Consider the following 15,782-nt stretch of genomic DNA (forward strand, 5'->3'; position numbering starts at 1 on the left):
AGCCAATAGGTAGTTATATAATAACAGTCTCTCTAAGATTTCTATAGTTTTACTCGTCATTATCTGAAAGGACTCAAGTCTTCCATGGAGAATTAATTGGAGGCTTTTATCCAAGGTTGGCTTTTTTGTTGTTCATTTGTTTGTTTCTACTTTGAGTGGTCAAAGCTCCTGTGCCCTTTCCTTGACCATGCGGTAGGCACCCATTGGAAGTGTTGTTTGCATTAATCCTTACTCATTGAAGTTGTTAAAGCTGTACTACTGGGTTGAGTGAAAACAGCAGCAGCTATATCTGGGCCCTGATGTTTCCTTTAAAAACAGAGCCTGATGATTCTGGCTTGAGAGAGAGAGAGAGAGAGACACACACACACTCCAATTGAAGTCAGCAGTTGGATCTTGGTAACAGTGGCTGCAAGGGGTTGAATTCATGTGTTCTGTCTGGCACGTGAGCAAAGTTACTAACCTATTAAGACAGCGGGTATAACTTTTCACAGACAGTCTGCTAATGTTGAAATTGACTAATGGATGTATTTCTGTCTTTGGCTTTTTTAAATATTAACTTTGTGAACACTGTTCTCTCTGCAGTGTTTAAGAAGGGGAAATTCCGACGTTTTCCATTTGAATTAGCTACTGAAAATAATTGTGTACTAGCGATGTCACAGTTTTTGACAGCCAGCAGGCTTGGACAGGCCAACTAGCCATGGCACTTGAGGAAAGCCCTCATGTGGGAAAGTTTAATGATGCTACAATAAGAGTATCTAAGGCTTTCATTGGTTGGTGTTTCTGAAGAGGGTTGTTGCAAATCACACTTCCAGTGTTGTGCCTAATGTAGGCCCAGAAAAAGGGATAATGCAGCTTTACGTTGGGGAGAAATCAAGCTCACATGGCCAGTACAAAGGAGAAATAGGGAGGGAATAATGTTTTGCACCTTAATGAAAAGAGGAGAAAATTTTAAGTGCATACAGACATAGTTAAGAGCTTTTATTGTGACAGGAGAACTTTTTTCCATATGCGTGCATACTCTCTGTAATTCCAGTGTAAAATATTGTACTTGCACTAGCTTTTTTAAAACAAATATTAAAAAAATGGAAGAATTCATATTCTATTTTCTAATGGTGGTGTGTCTATTTGTAGGATACACTCGCGTCTGTTTATTGAATTTTATGGTCCCTTTCTTTGATGGTGCTTGCAGGTTTTCTAGGTAGAAATTATTTCATTATTATAATAAAACAATGTTTGATTCAAAATTTGAACAAAATTGTTTTAAAGAAATTGTCTGTATACCAGTACAAGTTTATTGTTTCAGTATACTCGTACTAATAAAATAACAGTGCCAATTGCAAATGTGTCTATGTTTATGTTGACAGTTTCCCTGTGAAAGAGTAATTTCTCCATTTAATTTTTTCCCCTTGAGATTTAGCTTCAGCCGTAAGTTTTTATAGGGTTTGTTTTTATCCATACTGTGCTATACACAGAAGTTTACACGTTCCCAAATATGTCATATAATCCTATCAAGTCCATCAGAGTGAAGCCATTTATTTCATAACAGAACAGCCAGGTTGCACCAAAGGATCACTTTAAATGTGCAGGTTTGTCATATTAGATGCATGCTGTACACAGTTTTACTACAAATGAGGAAAGACAGTACCCATTCTGAATCGTCTCAGCTGTGGTGCCTGGGATGTAATGGAAACATTTAAAACTCACTCTTCTTGAAAGACTTCATGTATGCTCTTGAAAATTATCACAAATTTTGTGTCAAATCAGAGCTTTGGGATATTTATTACATATGTTTGGAAATGTTGTCCATGTAAGCAGTGAAATAGCTGACGCTGTGAAGTCACATCCAGGGGACAGGCCTAAATGTCTGAATGAATAAAAAAGAACAAAGTCGAAGGCAGATGAGGGGAAAAAAACAAAACCTTAATGGGCAAGACTGATTTTTATTTAGGGCACTTTTAGCATAAAAGGCAGCAGTACCAGAAGCATCTTCAAAATTCTTAACCAACCAATCCCAACAGAGAACACACTGTTTCCAAATAGGGCAAACGTGCTTCCCTGCAGGTGGGCTTTCGGGGCACAGTAACATACACACTGCTATTTTTTAGGCCTTGTGATTTTCTTCTTCTAACCATGCAAAGCCAAATCCTGCTATGTCTGAAGTTAGCTGCAAAATTCCCATTGACTCCAACAGCACAGGCTTTGGCCTAAATGACCATCAGAAGGTGATTTGACTTTCCTTTACATTGATGAAATCAGGCACGACTCTGTTGAAGTCAATGGGTTTACCCCACTGTAAGAGTGGTGTGTGAGAGAATCAGGCCCAGCAGGAGTTTCAGACCCCAAGCACCCATGGATTAAAACATTACTCCTGTATCCAGTGCTGATTTCATAGTGTGTCTTTGGAAGACTGGCACAAAAGCTCTCACCGTTCACTAGTCCCAATAAACCGCCCCAAACGGCTGAAATGAATGAATAAGCCTATTCCTTATATGAAAAGCCCTCTTAATTCATGCTTACTGGAGCTACCCCTGCACACAAAATCTGACAGCAGCAAGGACAAAATCCTACATTTACCCACTGAGGGCAAGGCACAGCAGCATGCCAGCCACAGGGTGCTTTCCAGCACCTCTCCTCCCCTGCCCCCCCACTGCTCCCCCCCGGCGGCTGCTGAGCAGGATAAGGCAGTGGGATAAGGCCAGTGTGTTCCCCTTCTTGGTACAGACACCCCCTTCTCCCCCAGGCCCATTCACTAGCCCTGCCTCAATCCTTTGGGGAGACATAGGAGATGTAGAAGTTCCCGTATAAGTGCACCTATGCAACATAGGGCAGCTTTGGTTTTAAATGAGTATTCTAGTACCTGAACCTGCTGTTTGGATTTCTTTTAACTAGCTTCATTTGTAAAGCAATGTGGCATGTTAGCTACACCTTGATGGAGCCAAAGTCTAACTTTCCTCTTATGCAACCAAGTCAAGGGCATCGCAAGGGTGTGGAAAGCAAGTCAGAATTTGGCCTGATGTCATGGGTAGCTGCTGCTTAAGCCACTGCAATGTCGCGGGGTGCTCTGTTGGAGGCTGACCCGGTAACAGGTCATGCACAGCGCTAAGACATTACAAATACATGTTGGACAGAAGGACACTGGGAAATGTCACCTCACAGGGCTGGGACTTTAGTTAACCTCAGGCCAATCGCTTGAACCTCGCTACAGCTGGCTGCCTTCTGTTGCTTGTTTCCCCTCCCCCGGAAACAGCTGCTGGTTACCAAAAAGAGGGCAAAAAAATGCTATTAAAATCATTCAAACTCATAGGGGTGGCTTCTCTTTTTTCCAGCATCACTTATGCACCAGGCTTCCAAAGTCTATGGGTAGGTCTACACTGCAGTTTGGTGGGCTGCATCCCAGTGCAGGCCAACACTCATGCTACCTCAGCTTGAGCTAGTACATTTAAAAATAGCAGCGTGGCTGGTCCAGCAGGAATTAGCCACCCGAGTCCAAGGTCACCCAAAATCCTGGGTGTAAGGGTAGGAGGTTGTAGCCACATGGCTAGTTTGAGCTCACTAGCTGGAGCTGAGTTAGCATGTGTCGCGCGCTCCCCGCCCCCCCCCAAAACGTCGCAAATCACTTTCCAGCGGCAGTGTAGATGTATCCTATAGCGCCTCATTAGCCCCTGGTTTGACCCTTATGAAGTCATTTACACCTGTGCAAAGTGGGTGTAACATGCCACCAAGTCTGAACGGCTGCATTTTACATACTGTTTGCACAGGTGTCACCGACTCCATACTGGTCAAGGCTGTGGAAAATTGAGGCATTTTCACTTTGGAAAAGCAGCAATTCCAAAATGTACATGAAGGCTCTAATCTTTTAAATGTGCATAGGTGTTAAAGTTAACTTTTTTTTTAAATTTTTCATAAAGGTAGCCCAAAAAAACCTCCAATAAAACCAAGCAGCATCCTTCCACATGGGAGCGTCTAGGGGACAGCCACACTGCCAAAGTATGACAGCACACGTACGGCCAGGCGCTTGTGGTATATTCAGTATAACCTCGGGCTTTACCTGTGTACAAATCTACTTTTCTTCTGGGCCTGTGGCTTGGGAGGTGGAGGGCGGAAGGAGTGCTGGAAGACACATTGTACTGTTAGGTATACCTATGTAAATTCCACAGCTTTCAGTGGAGGTACTCTGGGTTTACATCAGCCTAACTGACAGCAGAATTTGGCCCTCAGCAGTTTTATTTATTTATTTTTAGTAAAAAAAACCATCATCTGCCTTTTCAGGGTTCAGTGCATATAAATCCCAGGTTCAGAAGAACAGTTAATTGGCAGGGCCTGATTTCCTGATTCTCATTTACATTTAGATTTCTTTATGCCACTCTGGCAGTGTAAACGGGCCTTAAAGGCAGTGTTCATGAAACCTAGGCCCACTTTAAGGTCCCTCTACAATACCAGAACAGAGTCTTATTGTAAATGAGAATCGGGTCCACAGTGTTTAATGGAGAATGAATACTTAACACGTTATTGTAAACCACCTGCCTTCAAATGAAAGGATTATCTATGCTTTTCCCATTATGCCTAATCTGATTGAAACCATCAATGACTGGTTTGGGGATTAGATTTGTTACTTAACGTGTTCCATCAGACGATCCTCCTTTATCTTTTCTAAACACAAAGAAGGCTAGAATAATTCCATTTGCTTTTCTGCCTGCTCCTCTTCCCACAGGTCACAGTTTTGCATTCCAAAGGAAGTCTTTATCTTTCCATGGGTACTCATGGGGGGTGGAGGGGAAGGGAAAAACTGAAGTTACTTCGGTTTCCAACTGTTTTGATATCTCAATAACACGCTAAAGTAAGTGGCCAGTCATTATTAATTCATTGGTATTTAGTCTAATAACATTTATCATAACGAACTACTGTGATATTCCTGGGGAATCAATGTGTACTTCCAAAGAAAAGTTATTGCGATTTATCAATTAATTGATCTACCATTAGAGTTTATTGAAGTGTTGCCCAGAGTCTAATATATTCTTTATTGCCCTCACAGCAATGGCTTTAACTCAAGATCAGACAACTGGCTTCTTGCATCAAAGTCTGTCTACTGCAGGCCATATTTTGCTCTGTTACACCTATGACTTGAAAAGAATTGCAGCAGTGTAACAGAGATGGATTTGCCCCTTGGCCTGATTCACCACGCCTTGCTCAACGTGTAGTCATTTTTACATGGGCGCAAAGCAGGTGTGAATTTACAGTCGCTTTGTGTCAGTTGAAATGACTTACGCAAACTGCAAGGCTGTGCAGAATCAGGCCTCTGGTGTTTAGTACTGCTGGGTACCTATAGCTTAAAAACCTGTTCAGAGATAATGTTAAAAACAGGACCCCTGAGAATCTGATGATAGTACCCATCAAAAAGCAGGCACACTGTCAAATGTTCTGGGTGGGGGGGTGGGAGGAGGAAGCATTTGCTACATTATAATGCCAGTTTCTATGAAGAGGTAAGTCCTTTAATATATTGATTTAAATAAAAAAGACCTATGAACTGACATTGATATAGCTCCAGCATTTTTAACATCACAGTGAAAATGCAGCAGCAACTTTGGCACATCCAGCCATCACTCCTATTCAATCTCTGTGGGCCAGCACCCCGCAGTGTATATCTATACTTTTGCCAGCTGAAAGGTCAAAAAGTATGGCTTTGATCTTTGGTTACACAGATCAATATGCTGAACTCTTTTCCCTCTCAGCCTGCAGTTCCTATATAGGCCATGCTGCTGGAGCAGAGCTAGCTGGTTCATCAACATTAGAAGTTGTGGGAGTGTTTTAAAACTTGGTAACAGCGATGTCTGTAGAGGCTAGTTCACTATAAATGGAGGCTTCTGCAACAATCAGAGAAAAAATTAACGGTGGAAAAACCTAGATTTTAAGAAACCAGGCACGACTTTAAAAGATGAGGCTATTGCATCTCGAACCGAAAAAAACCCTACATGGCACTGTTTGATGGCATGTCCTTCTGCTTAACCCCATCTCTAGTGGCAACTGACCCACCTGCTTCCAGAGCCTGGGGATGTGCCACCATGAAGCTCTAGCAAAAAACACAGAGGAAGTGGGGATAAACGGCAGACACATTTCCTGGGTCCCAGTCCTGGGTTAAGAAAAAACCTGTGTTTGCTGCTGGGTGACGCGGATAAATGTTGTTCTCCTGCTGAGCTCTTTCAGCTTGGCAGCTCCCACGTAGGTGCAGGTGGATCGCAGCCCCCCGAGGATGTCGAGAATGGTGTTTTCCACGTCCCCTCTGTAAGGCACTTCCACGGTTCTGCCCTCCGAAGCCCTGGAGACAGAGATTTGGAAGTACTCAACACTCTAAAGAACCTTCCCTTCTTTACTGATTGCTGCCTGTCCCTGTCTGGTATTTAACGGTACTTGAGGGCATTATACCAAAGTCCTACCAAGTACTGTGAAGAGGAATTGAATGCCGCTTGCAAATGCCCAAACAAGGCCAGAGTGCATGATGACTTTGACCCTTCTGTTCACATAAATGGGAGTTTTGCCCCAGGGCTGTAAGATCAAGCTTTACCACAGAAGACAGACAGACAGGCTAAGGCAGCGTTTAAAAATATTGGGCCTACTCCTCAACCAGTATAAATTGACATCGCTTCAGTGCAGGGCTCAGCACTTCTGAAAATCAAGCCACTTATGTAGGTGCCTAACCAGATTTACAGCTGGGATTTCCAAAGGAATACAAGGCACCCAATGCCCCTGAATTTCAATAGGTTTGGGGTAGTAGTTCCCTTGGCTTCTTTGAAAATCCTAAACAAGCACCAACCTTTAGGCACCCAGCAGTAAAAATGCTGGGATTAGACTGGACACTTTTTAGAGAAGACACTCTACGCCAAATTTGGCTGCAGGCTAGCATTTGCGGTACCTTAGTGGAGTTAGTCTAGCTTTACACCTGTGTAATCAAGGCAAAATCTGGCTCCATGTCTTCGATTTGCCTCTTTCTTCGGCACCATGTACTCTCGCAGGGCTGTATAAACACTAATACCTATTTTTTTAAACCAGTATTTTGAATCTACAGTATCTGTGGCAGACCAAAAAAACCCAACCAAACCACTCAGAGTAGACAGCGAACTATATTCTTCTGGGAATTGTGGCCACCGTTCTATAACAATGCTTCTGAGGCATGGTATCTATACCCTATAATGCTAACAGCCAGTGCCAATGCAGTACAGCATTAGGGTGCCTGGATGGATTCCGAGGTTTGCTGTTTGCAGGAATCCCCTGTACACAACTGTAACCTATCACTTACACCACCAGCAAAGCAGCCACACACTGGCTGTTGAAACTTTCAGAGGATGGGCCTTCTCTCTGTCTGGGAGCTTCAGAGGAGCTTGTGTAACACATTCCCCAAGGACTCCACCCCTTCATAAATCAGTGAGTGGAACAGAGGGACTGTGCATCTAGCAGGATGGCAGCTTGTGTACCTTTATGTTTAAGTATCTAAATAAAGCCCCTTCCCTTCTGCACTGTTCATCCCTATGGGACACTGAACTTTAATGGTGTCATCAAGTTATTGCACTATCAAAACCTTAGCAATGAATCTACCCCCAGTTACTACCTCTCCTCCCCAACACACAGCCTGTTGTAAGTGGGGGCTGGAATCTGTCCCTTCAGTTGCCACCCCAGCACCAGTGCTTTAGCTTGCATTACAACAAGGATTTTCAAACTTTACCCACAACCTTCACCAACACTGGTGGTGGCCGCTTACTAACTGAAATGAACCTCCCCAGATTTGCTTGGCTTGTTTGGGCCGTCTGTCCCATTGTGAAAGGGTCATTAATGACATGCTGTGCCAAACAATCTAACAGCTTAGACCTACCCTGCTGCATACACGCTCCAGTTACCACCATAAAAAAAGAGGGCGAAAGTACACTTTGTAATTGCACATCAGACTAAGGATGCTAGCGTCTCCGTGTAACCGGCAGCTGCCATTTTTAAATTATAAGCTAATTGCTAGTATCATCCACTCGGACTGTTAGTTCCAGATGCTTTGATGTCAAGCGGCATCATGGGGGAAAAAAACAAAACAGCCACTTGGGACTGGAGTGAGCCATAATGGAGTGAATTAAAACTCATGCAGAATGCCTTGTGCAACATTTCATCTTATCCTAAACAGAGCAGCGTTCTCTTGGGCAGCATTTTAGCTACAAAGAAACATTTGAGCTGAAAAGACGACTCCCCCACTACTCCTTGGGTATGTGAGGGCTTCCTAGGGCAGACTGCTGCCTGCTTTCCCCACTCAACTGGGGGAAGGGGCTGAGTGCAAGGAGGGGAAAGTATACTACACGCAGTGACATCCAATATCTCCCCCCCGGTCCAGGAGCAGAGCTACACGTCCGCTCCAGGGCTCCTTCTGGGGAAGCACAGCTCTGTGCTGCCCCATATCCAGGGCACTGAGCAAAGGTTAATCTAGCCCATAGTTTCTCAACTGGGGGGGTTGCAGCCGCCCTGCCCTTCCCCTACTGCTACACAGGAGGGGGAGCCTGCATTGATCCAAATATTACCCGCTGGCTATACCACTTGGTCTTTCTTCACAAATAAAAATACACATTTTCTTGGACAGAATTAACCCTTTAGTGGGGAATAAATCGCACAGCACACTTTCTCTTAGCTCTCTTTCCCGCTTGGTCTAATTCTTTGTCCTAAAGATGTCTTTCTACTCCTCCCCAGAAGATTTCCTTAGAGATTGGAGTAGATGCAGCTGCAGACTGGCCCAGATATCTGAACCAGTGAGTGGGGCAACTCACAGGTGGCGCTGTCTCCTTGGTAGGTCGGATGTCTGCCAGCCCAACAGACAGAAGTGCCCTGACCAACTCTGTGCTCAGGTCTCCCCCAGTAGCTACACTTTGCCAGCCACTAACCTTTTTGGGTTCCATTATTATAGCCATTTTTTTGCAACTTAATACACAATACTCAATAGCTTGGGAAATTTAAGCCACAGCAGGTAGACATAAATGCCTTTGGGCAAAGAGTGTGGCTTACATGCCTTCTGTAAGTGCTATGTATGTCTGTATGGCACCTTCTACATATTTAAAAAAAACAGTTAAACAACAAAAAGCAGCAGCATTGAAGACTGATCCAAGCTGCTAAATTTGGGCTTGGACCAAGTTTGGAAGGCATTTGCATCCTGGGTTTTGGCTTGGCCCACTGCAAAGTTAGGGGGTGTGCCGGAATGGGGCTATATCTGTGTCAAACTGAACTCCATTTTCTTTTGTAAACCCCATTTTGAACATTGTGGAGTGTGACCTTCATGGTGTATTGCGACTTCCTTTGTAGATTAGCATATCGATTTTGTGGTAGGGGCTAGCTGGACCCCTAGTGGAAGACTATGTATGAGGAGGTGTAACAAAGTCATCAGGGCCATCAACACTGAATGACTATCCCCTACTGGAATAATGGATTTTCTACTGGTACAGCCATTGACAATGAATAACTCTCTACACAGAAACCAATTGTGTGTGTATGGGGGTAGGGTCTGGAACCCAAAACTCCCCCAGTTAAAAACATAAGAACAAAAGGGGCACTACAATAAAAGATGGGTGATTCTCTAAGGCTGTTCACCAAACCTAGGACTCACAGGAAGGCTGATATCAGGTTAAGGCTGTTGTTGTTGTTTTCCATAAATCTGTAACTCTCTAGTGCTTTCAAGAGTAAAATGTCTGGGATTTAAAAATTCCTTTGTTAGGCCTGTGTTCCTTACTTTCTTATCATGTTGTCCCTGAAGACACCAGAGCTCTCACAGCCAGGTGAATTCTAGGGGTACGTAAGTAAGCAACCAGGATGGGCTCAGAGAGCTGGACTGGGGAGGTCCCACTGCCCAGGAAGGGTGTCAGACAGTGAGTCTGCACCTGAAAGTGTACCTGAGACACCCAGCTAGGAACACTGCCCAGTCACTATCCAGACCCAGGGGGCTTGGAAGCACATGGGCCCAGGAGTTGGGTCCGTTTACCACAGGCTAGTGCTCATCCAGCAGGTTTGGTTGTGGTTCAGGCCCATAGCGAAATGTAAGTATAATCTGTACCTGTATTCAGCAACTCCTCCTGCATGCTTCTTCATGGCCATATCGGAGCTCATCCCGTAGAACAGTTTCACCTTCTTGCCATTTTTTTCTAGAACCTCTCCAGCACATTGATCATGACCTGCAAACATTCCTCCAAGCATGACAAAATCTGCACCAGCTCCTGGGATCAACAAAGAATAGGAGATAAGGCGGATGAGGGAGAAGGCAGAATAATAGACAAAGCAAAAATACCTATGCAGCCAAAAATGATAGCCAGCCCTGAATGCTTCAATGCAGGGAAACCTTGACTGTAATAAACGCAACCGAGTTAAAAGAAATTCTTTAACAGCAGGATCTACACACACTGTGTCGTCCCCTCCTTTGATACTTCAAACAAGGAGTATCCAATCTGGCTGTGATACTGAACACCACAGAAAGTACTCTTTTTCTCTTCCAGGTTCTCAGTTTCAAATTCAGTTTAATGATTTTAACTCACACTACAATCCAAACATATGGACAATGTGACAGGCAACTGCAAGCTCCCTAAATCCTCTCCGATCAGGTCATATATGTGAGTGGGCATAGACGTTTGGGAGGACACGGAAGAGGAACGTTCACCCTTATTTACGCTGTAGGCAGATTTTTGGAGTGTAAGATGTGATGGCTCTGAATTTGTTCTGCCTCCTCATAGCCATGCAGTCATTCACTGCAGTGAGCAGTAAATGCCAACAGGTGTGGGTGAGTTTGTGTTTGGTTCAGATTACTAACATTGTAATCGCTTTGGGCAGGGACCATTTTCTTTGTTCTGTGTTTGTAAGGCACCTAGCATGCTGGGCTCCTGGTCCATGACTGGGACACCTAGGTGCTACAATTATACAAAAAAAAATAATAAACACCCAAATATCTGGCTGCTTATCCAACTCATACCTCTCTCTTGGTTTTGCAGCTCATGAGGCCTGTTCCACTATAGTCAACAGGCGTAGGATCAGGCTTTGAGCAGCTCAATAGAATTCGGGTTCATGTCTAATGGCCATAGCAAAGTTGAGTCCAGCTCTATGAACAGAACCCAGCTGCCCTTGTATATAACCCTTCTTCCATTTGCCCGGAATAATATGTCCATGTTAAAAAGTATTTTTTTTTTAAATTGCATTTATGCCAAACAACACTGTAGCATATGTAGTATTTATAGATAGGCACCCAATCCAGGTCTCCTAGCACTCCAGTTCGCGGACAGGCGGTCCCTGAGTCTTGTTTTTTCAGATGTCTCTGAGATTTTAAAAACTACTTCAGATTTAGCAACTAATCTGCTACTTTTCCTAAACTACCAAAAAGAGGATTATGCCCAGCTTCATCAGTCATTCTAGATCATGTGTGGAGCTTCGCATTACTCTGCATAACCTTATACCATCTCTGCAGCAAATGGGCACTGGGAGCACTCTACTTAGCTCCACGGTTGGATTAAAATTACATTGGGGGGGGGGGGGGCTGGATTCAGTCCATCCAGAGAGACACCAAAAGCAGTCTTGCCAAAATGCTTTCGGTGCTCCTGGGTCTCTGCCGGGCCAGTGGTCCCCCAGTCCTCACCCTCTTGCTGGTGATCGCTCCCGCACCCCATCAATCCAAACTTTCTGGCCACAGTCCTCGCACACATTCACAATGAAACCAAATTTCAAAAATTGCCTGCAAAATGGCCATTCTGGTTCCCTCACAACTCTATTTATTTTGAATGGGTTTAAATGACTGGAATAAAAATTTACCAATCTGAACCACTTTTGCATACCCCAGCACTGTTCACCAAGGGGCCTAATAGGGATGGGCAAGGTTTCTGTAAACCCAGCCTAGAACTGGGCCTCATATCCTCCAGAACATTTAATTACTGGAACTGCACACTCTTACTACTCTGCAGCTCCAACCACAGCAAGCCCTTTTAACATTATTTTTCCAAAGTTCTTTTGCGTAAGTCAGGGGTCCCCAAACTTTCAGCTGCCAGGGCTACATCACTATGTCTTGCTCTTATAGTGCATGGAAGCGGCTCCTCCGGGCCAGGGCACTGGGCCCGTGTCATGTGGGGGGGGGGGGGGGGCGAAGCGGATGCTGCGTGGCACTAGTTGGGGCCAGGAGAGGCTCTGGGCCAGGGCTTGGGCCCACATCACGTGGGAGAAGGGCAGGGAACAAGGGGGCGGGGGAGCTGACTCGGCAGGCCGTGGTTTGGGAACCCCTGGCTTAAGTACTTTTTGCTAGGTTTTTGTGCTGTAATTGAGGACCAGGGCTTTTCAGGACACTCCCCTCCTTTTGTGCAGAGGTGGGGGCTCTGTTTGTTCGGCTTAGGTCTTGTCTACACTCACGCTTATGCTGGCAAAACTTTGTCACTCGGGTGTGAAACACCCCCCCCCCCCCCCAAGCGATATAAGTTTTCCCAGCATAAGCACTTGTGTAGCCACGTTATGTCAGCAAGTAAAACCACCTAAACGAGCAATTGGCTGCTGTCTCGGCATAGAGCAGTGTTTCCTCAACCTTTTAAGTAGCAAGTACCCCCTAACTTCTGAAAATTTTAATAAGTACCCCAACACTCAATTTTCCACGGGATTTTATATTTACAGACTAAAGTGAGCCATATGTTGGAAGAAGGGCTGCGTATATAAGGCCGTGATATGACAGATGTCAGATCTAGTGTGGGTTGGGGTACCACCTTTACACCAGGGGTGCGCAACTCAAGTATGTACCTGGGCTAGAGGTGATGTTGGCCAAAGCTAGGCTTTGAGCGGCATGCCAGTGCTGGGGAATATAAAGTGGTGCCAAAGTTTTTGCCATAGATTTGAGAGGAGGCAGGGGTGAGAGAGACAGGGAAAGAGGGTAACTGGTGAAATCTGGGGCTGTCATAGTTGTCAATTTCACTGCTCAGCTAGAGCAGTAAAATTGACAAGTTTTCTGGGCACTGGGCTTTGAGCCAGGGAGGGGGGCTGCCGTCTGGACAAGTTGCAGGAGGCTGCCGCCTGGCTGCCACCCAATCCGAGCTGGGGAAGAGGAGGCTTCCGCACCGGCTGGGACCTAGGGATGTGGGCAGATGGCTGCTGCCCATCTCCAAGGCGGGGCACTGGAGGCTGTCCCTCGGCTTGGAGCCAGGGCGCAGGTGGCTGCCACTCAGCTGCGAGACCAGCTTGTGAGATGCAGAAGGCTGCCTCCGGCCTCCCCCCTGGGAGCTGGGAGCCGGTGGGAAGCAGGGGGATGCTGCCCATCTCCCCCAGAAGCTAGCGGCTGCCACCTGCCTCCCTGCTCAGAGATGGGACCGGGTGGGAAGTGGGCGGCTGCCACGCGCTCTCCCCAAAAGCCAGCGGCTGCTGCTCGCCTCCCCTTCACTCTGTTTTTCCCCGGGTACCCCCTGCCTGTGTCTCGCATAGCCCCAGGAGCACACGTACCACAGGTTGAGAAACTAGGGTGTAGATCATCCCCCACCGACAGCACTGTCTCCACTCACACTTATGCTGGAAAAGCTCATGTTGCTCGGGGGTGTTTGCTGGCAAAACCACAAGTGTAGATGAGGCCTTATTCACCTGCATCTGCCTGATCGGAAAACTCACTTTTCTGTCCCGACTAGAGGTGCTGGTGATGGTTTGCAAACTAGGCTTTTTGCTCTCATTGTCATACACAGCTGGAGTCTGTTTTCCAAGTACAATGTTTGTGTTCAAATGCCCATTTGTCAGGAAAAGGAAAGTGGAACACAGTAAGTACTTTTCATAAGGATTCTTAGTGGACATTATCAGGATGCAGATACACAGACTGCAAAGAAGCCACTATATCGTCTATCAGATAAATCCTCCCTGCAGATCTGAAAACACGTTTTCTGCTCCTGTGGTTTCACTTACCACCTCTATGCTGATTACTCCCAAAACAACCTCTCCCCCACAACTCTTCCCTCTCTGTTTAGTCTCTTATATCTCATCCTATCACTACCCCATGGAAGGAAGAAAGTATGTGTTGTGCCTAAGACACTGGACTGCAATTCATGAGCCCTGCATTCTATTCCTGGCTGTGATCACACTTCCTGTGTGATATTGGACAAGTCACTCAATTGCTCCGTGCCTCAGTTTCCCCATCTGTCAGAGGGGAACAATAATACTTCCCTACCTCACAAGAAGGGTGGGAGGAGGAATCCACTCATGTTTGTGACACACTCAGCTAGTGCAGTGATGAAAACAGGTGATTAAAACAGACTGAATTCCTTGTCCTCAACCTTTCCCTCCATCTCAAATCCCTTCCCTTCCTTCTTCACCACCTCAGAACTTTTCACTCTCAACTCAGTCACCCAGGTCCAAAACCTCAGCATCACCTTTGACTTCTCCCTCTCACTTTATGTTCACCTCCAGACTGCTACTGAAGCCTGTCAGTTCTCCCACACCGTCATTCACTGGCAGACCCTTACCTTTTAATCCACTTGTTCTTACCCTCAAGGCTCTGCACAGTCCTGCACCTCCATTCATTTCATTTCTTCCTATTTCCTCTCTGGCTGCTTCCTAAATGCCCCTTTGCCTCCTCCTGTCATACTCATCTTTTTGTCTTCTTCCACGCCACCCTTTATGCTTGCAGCTTCTTCCCTGGCCTTATGCACCAAGCAACCAGCCTGTCTATTCTTTCAGATAGCCATTTCTAAAGCCCTGCATCCGATCCCCGATCCGCAAACATGGTCCGCGGATATGAAGCAGATACCCGCAGATTTGCAGGGCTTCAGCCATTTCAACTGTTCCTTTCACAATGTCTTTCAACAGTAAGACACACATAAGCACACACTGAACACCAGTGATCTCCATGCTGCTTTCAAATGCTGCCATCAGGTCATCCAGTCTGGTGTGCATCTGGGCTGTTACATTTGCCTACCTTAGGCCCCAGTCCTGCATTCAAATCTACTAGCAAGGGTTGCTGTCCCAGCTGGGGCTCCCAATAGACATAAGGGTCCATGCTAAAGCATTCCATTTCAGGTGTGGGGCCTTAGATTGTAAATGCTGTGGTTTGGAGATTGTCTCTTCCCTTGTGTATTTCATAGAGCCAGTGATATAGATCACAGTCAATAAACAATCAACATCATCATGTTGTCTAAAAGCATCTATATTTTAAGGTTACAAGGGCACATTGATCTATAACACTAGGTTCTTTATATGGCCCCTGTCTCAGTAGTATCTAAGAACCTATGGTCAATCTATTAACTATAAGGATATCACCTTAATCTGTATCAACTCTCAGAACGATCCCTGGTACAGAGAAAAACGCCTTATTGGTTCGGCCATTTTGTCCAGCCTGCTGCCAGTGCAGGATTGTTGCCTGTAGTGTAATCTCTAGTGTGTCTCAACCCTCCTCCTCTTCAAGAGACAATCTGGGGTCTCACTCAAGAGGGACTAATGCATATCCTGACTAGCCAGTAGCCAAGTCCAGATTTGCATTTCCATAGAGTACATTTCTGCTCAGTGCAGCCCAGAGCGACCCTTCAGAGTCACAGGGAACATTACAAAGACAAACAGTTCAACACTTTGAAGTAGTTTCCTGTTGTTCTAATTTCTGGAAAGATTCCTATTGACATGAGCTTTTCCACGGGCCAGGTCTCTTCTCCTCCAGCTTGGAATGCGGGGAGGTCACAGTCCTCGGCTTGTACTGTCCTAATAACCACCATGAATGGAGACTGAGCAGGATTAGGCTGGCGAGGCACTAGCAGAACAAAGAACTAACTGCACTGTGGGTGACTGTGGAACAA

General features: G+C 45.6%; 1 protein-coding gene across 2 annotated transcripts in view; it reads right to left on the reverse strand.

Annotated features, from left to right (window-relative positions):
• Nucleotides 1–1,517: 1,517 nt before the first annotated feature.
• Nucleotides 1,518–15,782, reverse strand: part of GMPR (guanosine monophosphate reductase) — a 54,795-nt gene continuing 40,530 nt past the window's right edge. For both annotated transcript variants that reach the window (XM_067568375.1, XM_067568374.1), the window contains exons 8-9: nt 10,064–10,223; nt 1,518–6,313 (exon numbers count right to left, since the gene is read on the reverse strand). In XM_067568375.1, coding sequence (XP_067424476.1) covers nt 6,133–6,313; nt 10,064–10,223 — 341 coding nt within the window. In that variant the 3' untranslated portion in view covers nt 1,518–6,132. The remainder of the gene's footprint in view (nt 6,314–10,063; nt 10,224–15,782) is intronic.

This window comes from Emydura macquarii, unplaced genomic scaffold (assembly GCF_026122565.2).
Source record: "Emydura macquarii macquarii isolate MOO-44397 ecotype Brisbane River unplaced genomic scaffold, CSIRO-AGI_Emac_v2 contig_2890, whole genome shotgun sequence".
In the NCBI taxonomy this organism is placed as follows: domain Eukaryota; kingdom Metazoa; phylum Chordata; order Testudines; family Chelidae; genus Emydura; species Emydura macquarii.